At 38.3% G+C, this 9,817-nt stretch overlaps 1 protein-coding gene across 2 annotated transcripts; it reads right to left on the bottom strand.

Annotated features, from left to right (window-relative positions):
* Positions 1-2,687: 2,687 nt before the first annotated feature.
* LOC121515199 (cytosolic 5'-nucleotidase 1B) lies at positions 2,688-9,052 on the bottom strand. Of its 2 annotated transcripts, XM_041795844.1 has the most exons (7): positions 8,993-9,052; positions 8,852-8,893; positions 7,448-7,561; positions 6,834-6,969; positions 6,447-6,569; positions 3,706-3,836; positions 2,688-3,620 (listed from the first exon to the last, which is right to left on the bottom strand). In XM_041795844.1, exons 2-7 carry the CDS (start codon positions 8,885-8,887, stop codon positions 3,378-3,380), a joined length of 783 nt encoding a protein of 260 aa, XP_041651778.1. In that variant the 5' UTR covers positions 8,888-8,893; positions 8,993-9,052; the 3' UTR covers positions 2,688-3,377. The 2 variants fall into 2 exon arrangements, with proteins under 2 accessions (XP_041651778.1, XP_041651776.1); XM_041795842.1 differs by having other exon boundaries at positions 8,852-9,045.
* Between the last annotated feature and the right edge of the window lie 765 nt (positions 9,053-9,817).

The following is a 9,817-nucleotide window of genomic DNA, read 5'->3' as shown; positions in this document are numbered from 1 at the left end:
TTTTTTATATTATTCGATAATGTATGTTTAAAAACAATATTATAGTATCAAAAACACATGTAAAAGTATATTTAGTTTTTGTATTATTATAGTAATCAGCAGGGCCGCCTCTGGCCAAAGTGAGACCCTAAGCAGACTCCGATATGCGGCCGCCCAACATTTAAAATAATTAATAATTAAAAAAATAATTAATACCACATCTTCAGCAAAGCTAATTTTTTTCTGAAAATGTCACAAAAATGATCATTTTAATGATCACATTCCTGTTGCAATAATGTTTTATATTTCCATCTGTCTTTTTTTTTTAAGGTAATACCCCTGAAACACACCCCTGCACCTCATCCACTTTGCTTCTTTCTCTTCTCATTGTTTTTTCTGCTCAACGTCATCAACACTAGATTTTTGTTTGTTAAATCACCTATAAATTGGTTAAATGTTGATTTAACCAGACATGATGAGAAAAATAGATATCTTTAGGGATGATTTACTAATGTGACGGCCAGGTAAACTTGATGCTTGGTCAACGTTGTATATATATTACCTGGATTATATCTATCATGCAAACACTGGTTTGATGTGCAGAGAGAGAAGAAAAAAAACGCTCAAAGTGAGCCCCCCTCCAGATGATGAGGCCTTGCGCATAGTCCGTGTGCAGACAGGGGCTGGTCTAAATATCAAACATGTCTGTAATTTGCAGATTAAAAATTCAAGAGTAAATTAGCGACCATATTTCAGGGGTCCACAGGTTATTCTAATCTCATGCAAATCAGCATCTCTTATTTAGGTAGGTAATTATGTTTTTTACGGTTTGTGCAGCTTTATCTGGTCATAAAAATGATAGAGGAGGAGACTGTTACCAACATTTCCCACATATAAGTAGTGCTTCTATTCAGTTAATTTTATGTTGTGTGAAAATTGCTTTATTTGACTTATTTATAACTCTGCTGTCTAAATGTGCATGCACACCACTGCTCTCTTCACACACAACTCTTCTCTCTGCTTCCTACAGTTTCTCTCTGCAACTGCCGGATATGACTGCAGTATTATTTAGCATTGTGCATAACAATTCATGCCTAACACGATTAACGTTTTGATATGTGTCAGACTTTAAGTTCCTGAATAACATCTTGAATTTTCTCAAGAATCCCAACATACCCATAATCACCCCAAAAGGTCCATATAGGACCATCTTCAGGGGCCACAGACCCCTGGATCTCTGAACATTGACACCATTTAGTCAAATATCTTTTGGTATGAGCTAGGGAGGGAAATTTGCACCCGCCACCAGTCAAATATGATAATAATAATAAAAATAATATTTTGAGCAGTGTCGGGTGAATTTGCTCGACCTACTGGGTAAATAAAAACATTCTAAAACGTTTAAACATGGGACATGTGGCAATAGAAGTATAATTCCCTATAACAAAATAACACTCAGAATTCCCAGACTAATCTTTCTGATTATGATAAGTTGATTATTTTGCCTCTCAGCTGAGGTTAAGTAGCAGTTAAATCTGCATTTGAGGACCTGGCAGCAATGGAGACTCAGACCAGCCTCAAAATAAAGAAAAGAAAAACAGCTTTCTTTCTGTTTGTTAACCAGTCAGTGAGCATCCTGGTGTTTTCTTGAATAGTTGAAACATTCCCTTTATGAAATAGGCTATAACTTGAAGCATTGATTAATGATTATTAAACTATCCCTCATTAGAATGAAGAGGATGGTAAAAAATGAGAGTGGCTGATAGATTTTTGAATCCATCCTCACAGTGGCCGGTAGGTGAAAAAGCTAATTTCCATCCCTGAGCTGACAGCTTCTTTTCATGTTTTCATTTAAACCCAGCAAGCTTGCACTGATCTTGAGTCTCTGCTGCCACCTGCAGGTCTGCATTAGGCATTACAGAGTAAAGAAATCTCACACAAAGTTTTTTAATTCCCCTTATATTAGGCTTTCATCCATAACGATTGATTAAGACTACAGATTTTAGACTCGTGCACAAGGAACAAAGGGATTTCAGTAACATCTCACTGTAGAAAGTAAACATCAGACCACAAATTCTCTCTCTCTCCATAGCGATGTTTCTACAGAAGAGCATTTCAGGAACTGACGGACCTTTCTAGTCCCTGTTTCTAGCTCTTACCACGGTCCTATTGCTCAAATAAAGGCAAAAAAGCACAAAAATTAAACTATATATATTAAAAAAAACCTAATTGTGATTAATCCCAGAATTTCTGTAGTTGATTATTAATAATCACACCTTATTGTCACATTTAGAATTCCACTACTTTGCATTCAAAAGGGTTTATGTGGCATTTTTTGACTTTTTAAACTGAGGTACCTATGGAAGCCCATTTCTGCCACTTAAAAAAGAAAAATGTGAACATTAGGCAATTAAAAAAAAAAAAAAAAAGAAGAAGAATCCCAAATCATAATTATGAGATAAAAAGTTGAATTATGAGAAAAAAATTACCTCATAATTTCGACTTTTTAACTCATATTTATGACTTAGGATTTTTTTAAATTTTTTTTCCCAATTTCTTAACTTTCACATTTTTCTTTTTCAAGTGGTGGAAATGGGCTTCCATAGGTTAACTTCCTATGGTAGATCAAAGATTTCAAGATGAACTTAACCACAGAAAAATGAATTTGTTATGGATTGTAAAGGGAATAAGGAAACAGTAAAAAGTAGGGCTGTCAAAAGATGAACATTTTAATTGCAATTAATCTTAGAATATCTGTAGTTACTGATTAAAGAGATGCAAAAAAAGTCATTATAAAACATGGTAAATAGTTTATGCAAAGGTCTTTTAGTAAGAAAACATGTATGGACCCACTTTGTTAGGTTTAGCGATGAAAAAATAAAATTGATCAAAACTTTTAACAGTAACGTGTCACTTTTTTATTAGTGTGGCTCTTGGGGGGGGGGGGTTGTCAACAATGCTTAACCAAAGTGTGCTGAAAGCGACAATAAATTGGGAATATGTGGTTTAAAAAACATTTAGTGCACTAATTGTGGACTCAAATTGCAATTAATGCAATTAATCCTGAAAGCCCTACTTGCAAGTGTTTAAAAAAACAGCATCCCACGAGGCGGTATGTTTCCCTGTTTTTTATGCATGCATGGTTTTGACATAATGAGGGAGAAAAGCTGATAAAAAAGCAGCTCCATTTGCATCACCCAAGCATGCTTTAATCTTTGGGAGGCTAATTTATAACAATTTCTTTGCAGCAGCCTTTAAACTGGGACAGGCCTCGAAATGTCTCTGTGATGCATCGGTCTTAAAATGAGCCCTCAGAAGAATGCAGCCCCTGAATTGGGACACAGCTACAGCGAAGTTCATTCAGAGGTAATGAGACAGCACTACTTGTCATGATGTCATCACTCCTCAAGGCTGAAGCTGACACTGAGCGTAAAGTGGGGCTGGAGCACAGACATAATGGGGCCTTGTGGGGCCCCAGCCAGGCAGTACACCTCGTCTACACTCAGGCCGCTGGAGCGTAGAGTCAGCAGGGAGTTGGCACAGCTTTCCCTGCCGCTGTGTGATGTCACCAGGATGAAGCAGAGAGGACTGTCGCTCATGCTGAACCTCCGCCGCATCTCACCCAGCTGAGCCGCTAAACCCTGCAAAGGGAGACAGTGAACAATCCTTTAGAAGAGATTTTTAAATCTCAAATATGAGGGAAGGAGATGGAGTTTCTCAGAATACCTGAACGGCCTGTTTACTCGCTGTCACTGATTCAGTGTCAGGCTGGGTGGCAGCATCCTCACAGAATAGTATCCTGAGCTGATCAGATGGAGAGAGAGCTATCTGCTGGTCCAACAGGGCTGAGAGAACACCTAGACCAATAAAAACAGAGGATTATTTACCATCTAATATCTCAAAAACCAAGCAAATGATTTCTGTTTTAACTTTGAACTTCTAAGGAGAAGACCACCGATCAACATCATCTCCATGACCAGAAAATCTGAGCAACAAGAAAAATATGTTTTAGGAGGAGTGTTTTGTTTGTGTCATGTCATCCACAAATGCAACTAAAATCTGAAACATGCAAAGAAGAAGCCAGATGTAAGCATGATCCAGAAACGCTGCTTCTCTCTGAGAGAATCTCAACTAAAATGGACTGAGGCAAAATGGAAAACTGTTCTGTGGTCATATGTGGTCTGTTTGGAAACCACGGATGCCGTGTCCTGTGGACTAAAGAGGAGAGGGACCATCCAGCTTGTTATCCTGGCTAAGTTCTAAAGCCTGCTGAAGCCTGATGAAAAGAGATATTTAGAGCAACATATGCTCCCATCCAGACGTCTCTTTCAGGGAAGGCCTAAGATAATGCTAAACCACATACCACATCCATCACAACAGCATGGCTTCACAGTAGAACAATTTGGGTCCTCCACCAATAGAAAACCCTTGGAGCATCAGAAAAGGAAATACCAGCAAAGAAGACCCAGGATTGTTGAGCAACTAAGATCCTATAAGACAGGAATCGGACAACATTCCTCTCCCAAAACTCCATCAACTGCTCTCCTCACTCCCCAGATGTTTACAGACTGTTGTTAGAAGAAGAGGGGATGCTCTCTGGTAGACTTGTCCCTACTTTTTTTTCCCAAAGATTTATTTTTGGCCTTTTGCCTTTATTAGATAGGACAGTGGATAGAGTCAGAAACAGGGAAGAGAGCGGGGAGAGACATGCAGGAAATAGTGCCCGGGTCGCCTGCGTATATGGCGCGCACCTTAACCACTCGACTACCGGCACGCCACACTTGTCTCTACTTTTCTGAGGTGTGTTGCCGCCATATGTTATTTCAATATCATGCATTCATTGAAACCAGTGTTTTCTCCAGATCACACATAAATAATTTATGGTATCAAGAACACAACTGGAAATTGACATGTTTCAATGGGAAAAAGAATGATAATAAACATAACAATAACACATATAGGTTTATGTTTGTAGACTCATAGGATAAGAATATAAAAATAACAAAGTTACGCTCTGAGCTGATAAATGAAAAGTTAAAACTATCTAACTGTGAAATGAAGAGCAGTAAAAGCACATTCTGATATAAATACTCACAGCTACACTCGCGTGATGTATTGATAGTTTCTTCACAGTGTTTCTCATACTGCATGCTTTCAAGTTAAACTAAGATGGAAACACATGTTAAGCATAATCCCCTTAGCATTAAAGCAACCCTGTGTCTGTGTACGGCCTGACACAGCAGTGAGCATGGCTTTGAGTCTGCACTAAAATTATCTTATTAAACAGCTTTTCTCAGAAGCTGAATGTCCGCTAAACCCAACATTTAGAGGAAAGCTTTCATGATTCATGTTGAATTCTGCAGGAATCTAAATAATCTGGCCCTTAAAGGGAACTGAATGTTATTTTGAGACCATGTTTTTTTAAAAGCACTAGTGTTTTGTGTTCCTTCATGTCTGTTTCAAATCACTGTCCAAAGACGATGCTTGAGTTTAGAAATACGTCACATTTGTAAATCCGCCTAGATCAGGCCGTCCTCACAAACTGTGTGCAAGACGGAGACTAGTGAGAGAGGCCACCAAGACACCTATGACTACTCTGAAGGAGTTCCAAGCTTCAGCAGCTGAGATGGGAGAGACTCTGCAGACGACAACTGTTGGCTGGGTTCTTCACCAGTCAAAGTTTTATGGAAGAGTGGCAAAGAAAAAGACACTGTTGAAGAAAACTCAGATTCAATCTGGACTAGAGTTCACCAAAGGCCATGTGGGATACTCCATGGTCAAGAGGAAGAAAGTTCTTTGGTCTGATGAGACCAAATGGGGCTTTTTGGCAATCAGACAAGATGCCAAACACACCATCCCTAATGTGGAGCACGGTGGAGGCAGCATCATGCTATGGGGATGCTTCTCAGCAGCCGGCCCTGGAAGGCCTGTAACATCTTGCAACATCTTATTCAGTTTGCACAAGAACTACGGCTCGGAGAACATTTATTTATAGTAAGACAATGAGCCGAAGCATACAGAGAAAGCTGCACAGAAATGGTTTAAAGACAATGAGATGATTTCTGGAGTGGTTGAGCCAAAGCCCAGACTGATCCCTGTACAACCTGACAGAGCTTGAGCAGTTTTGCATTGAAGAATGGAGTAAAATTGCAGAGTCCAGATGTGCAAGCCTGATTGAGACCTATCCTCACAGACGCAGAGCTGTGATTGCAGCCAAAGGTGACTCTACTACATACTCACTTAATGGGGGTGAATATTTATGCAGTACATTACATATTTTTATTTAATTGACATTAATTTGTAGAAATCTGTTTTCACTTTGACATTACAGAGACTTAATTGCCATTTTTGGTCCAAAAAGCCTAATTATATTGACCATGTCTGATTCATAAAATCAAAGTGTAAAACATCCAAGGGGGTGAATATTTTTAAAGGCACAGTCGATGAGAGAGAAGAAGAAATTTCACCTTTCTGTGTTGCTTGTGACGCCTCGTTCCTGTCTGTCGTCAAGAAGAGCTGAACATTATTCTTCTGCAAACTCTCGATGAAATCCTCCTCACTGGCGAAACAGAACCTGCTGATTTCAAGACCTGAAATAGAGGAGCAGTGGTGGCATGACAGGAAGTCAGGGCTGTCAAAACAAAATCCTCATCTAGAGATGTAAAGTCTGATGGTTAAATTTGACTAACTTTAAATTCTAGTATAGCTAATAACCCTTAAGCTAATATTACCATAATACCCATTGCTTTTGTGATGGTTGATGTTAAATTACTATTATGATTGGTCATGATGTAATTGAAAAAGAAAATGCCTGTATTTTATGGTGCAGCTGTTTATCTTTATAGTCTAGTTACCGTGATGTTTGGTGCTGCTGATGATGCGGGAGCTCTGCTGCTGTTGCTGACTGTCGGTAGTAATCAGGATGACATCGAACAGCAGATACTCCTCTGGATTTCTCTCCTTTAAAAGTTTATTCAGTTTGGGCAGTATCTGAAAACAGATGGAGACCATGCTTTAAGTGGAGACAAATTTCAGACGTGGTTGAATCCACATTTAGTGCTCTTTGTAGTCCTTAAAGCAGCAGGATGGGTTGCATACAGTGGATATAAACACTTATTATAAAATAACAGATTTCTGTGATGTAGCAAAATTTGGCCAAGACCAAGCATGTCAGAATTTTTGCACCTTTAGTGCCAGCTATAACCTGTCCTTTCCAACTGAAAAATATAAGAATAAAAAAATAGAAAAAAATAAAACACAAAAACCCCTGGTTGCATAAATACACTCCTAGATGAATCATTTCTTTACAAAATGTAAATATAACAGGCTATACCACCCCAGAAAGCTCTGATTCTCAGGATTTCAACCATGTTAACAAATCCAGGATAAAACCAAAGCAGCCACAATTAAAGCATTTGTCAGACCCTAAACAAACAAATAGTAACATAAAAAATGAATCAGTTTTCACCTGCAGCAGCTGGAAAGACTCGTTGACATGCAACACATCATGGACTTCATTTTCTTCATCTTTGAACACGTCACGAGACGTCACGGCCACAACCACCGCCGAATGAGCATCTTTCTGCAGAGGGGGACAAGGAAACACACAATACACCTTCATCTGCACTTTTAAATAAGACCTTTATAAATGACGAGACACAAACCAAAAGTAAACCAATACAGAGTCAGTGCCCATCCCTTCTGTAGAGCATTATTGAGGCTAGACTGATCTTAAACAAGAAGGCCTGCTCTCAATCTCTGTTCCAGTGCATCCTAAAGGAACTGGGTGGAGTAGAGGTCTGGTCTCTGTGCAGGCCAGTCAAGTTCTTCCAAACCTGACTCATCAAACCATGTCTTTATAGTCCATGCTTTGTGCACTTGGGTACAGTCATGCTGGAATAGACAAAGGCCTTCCCCAAATCGTTGCCACAAAGTTGGAAGCATAATTGTCCAAAATGTCATGGTATGCTGAGGCATTAAGATTGGCCTTCACTTATTTTTCATTTTTGAAAAGAAGGAAAAAAGTGCCTATTGGAATGTGGGTAATTCCTGTGAGCGGAGTGTACATCCTTGATAATCTCTGTTTGAAGGACTTAGTCCTTTAAAGAATTTTGAGGATCCTGGACATTGGAACAGCCCCCTGACAGCAGTAGATGACATAGTATCCTTCAACAACTGCCACTCAAGGATCCTTAAGTCTCACCTTTGATGAGCACATAGCCAATCATAATTCAGAATTTTGGGTTTGGCCAATCAGATTTCTAGGAAGACCACAGCCACCTCATGGATACGTCCTTGAATGAAAGGCCCAGCCTCAAAAATAGCATTCAAACACCAATATTCTTACAATTATTTCTTTAAAACTATTTAGAAGTTATATGTACATTTTTTTTCTGTTCTGGGAAAAAATTTGGTTTTCCCTGTGGATCCAGGTTCTCCTGGTGCTTTCCTACTGTTGGACTATTGTACAATGTGATTTTTTAGTTCCTGAACCCCTGATAAAATCTACAATTTAAGGTTTGATCACTATTGGTGGATAAATTCCACAGTTAAACCAAAAATTCAAGGCGTACTTAGAAGCCTCGTTTCCTGCTTATACATTTGACACATTTACCCACCATAATATAGCTGCACCACAATACATTTAACATAAATACACAACATTAGTGTCATTATTTTCCACTACAGTTTACGGGATGGGAGTTACTATATTTAAGAGTTTTTTGTATGGAAAATTGTAAAATTACATGAAGCACTGCTGGCCTTCAGAGACCAACGGTCAAAAATGAACTGTGGCCTTTATGTTTGTCACAAATGGGTGGCATGTAGTTTTGCCTCATGCTTCTGCAGAACAACTTCAGGTGGGTCTTACCTGCTCTACGTCGGTGTTCAGGATCGTGGAGGCCATGTCCACCTGTAAGGTAAAACTCTGCAGGTTAAAGCTGTTTAAATAAATAAATCCACAGGTTTATGTAGTGTAACTGCAACTGGATATGCTGTCAAAATAACTAACTTCAAAATACACCCAGAAACAGAGAACTGCATGTTCGGGTTCCGCCAAGTGATGGGCTGATCACGGACGAGTCGACACGTAGAGCCGACTCTTTTGTTGGGAAATTAGGAGCTAGGGTCAGTCTGAAAGATAATTCCTCTGTTGTTTCCTAAATCAATTTATCCAAAGCATGATAATGGGGGGCTAAAATAACACAATAGTTATTAATTACAAATGGTTAATCCAGAACATCTTGATAAATGAGCTGAAAAGTCAAGGCTACATACAATAAAATACAGGCTACATATAAAAATCTAAAATACAATTTTAGACTCAGAGAATCAAAACTGTATGACACAATTGTTTTTTAATATAAATAACAAGTTTGGAGGACAAATATGCATAAATATAGAGTGAGAATTGTATACCAAGGTTGTGTAAAGTTAGTATGGCAGCATTAAAAAAATCCAGTATACAGGTATCATTTCAGAGAAATAAAGTTGAAAACTTACTTTGAGAGTACTTGTACTTTTTTTTGAGTAGTTTCTAAAATAAGTTTGCTTTTATCAAAGGAAATTTTGAGGGAAATGTTGTACTTTATTACATTTAAAAACAAGTAAGTCTAAGCTTTGTGTAAATGACCTTAAACTAGATGGTAGTTTGGCTAGGGGTGAGCCTCAAAAGGTTCAGAAAAAAGTAAATATCACACAATTTAAAAAAACAAGCAAGCATTCATATATTCTAAACTTCAAGTTTCATTTTATTTATTCAAGTTTAATATTTGATTAAAACCCAAGACTTCAAATTAACCATTATATAAAGTCTTTTTTCACTCAGATCAGTCCA

Source organism: Cheilinus undulatus, linkage group 9, assembly GCF_018320785.1.
Source record: "Cheilinus undulatus linkage group 9, ASM1832078v1, whole genome shotgun sequence".
Taxonomy (NCBI): Eukaryota; Metazoa; Chordata; class Actinopteri; order Labriformes; family Labridae; genus Cheilinus; species Cheilinus undulatus.
This window is presented reverse-complemented; position numbering and strand designations above follow the sequence as displayed.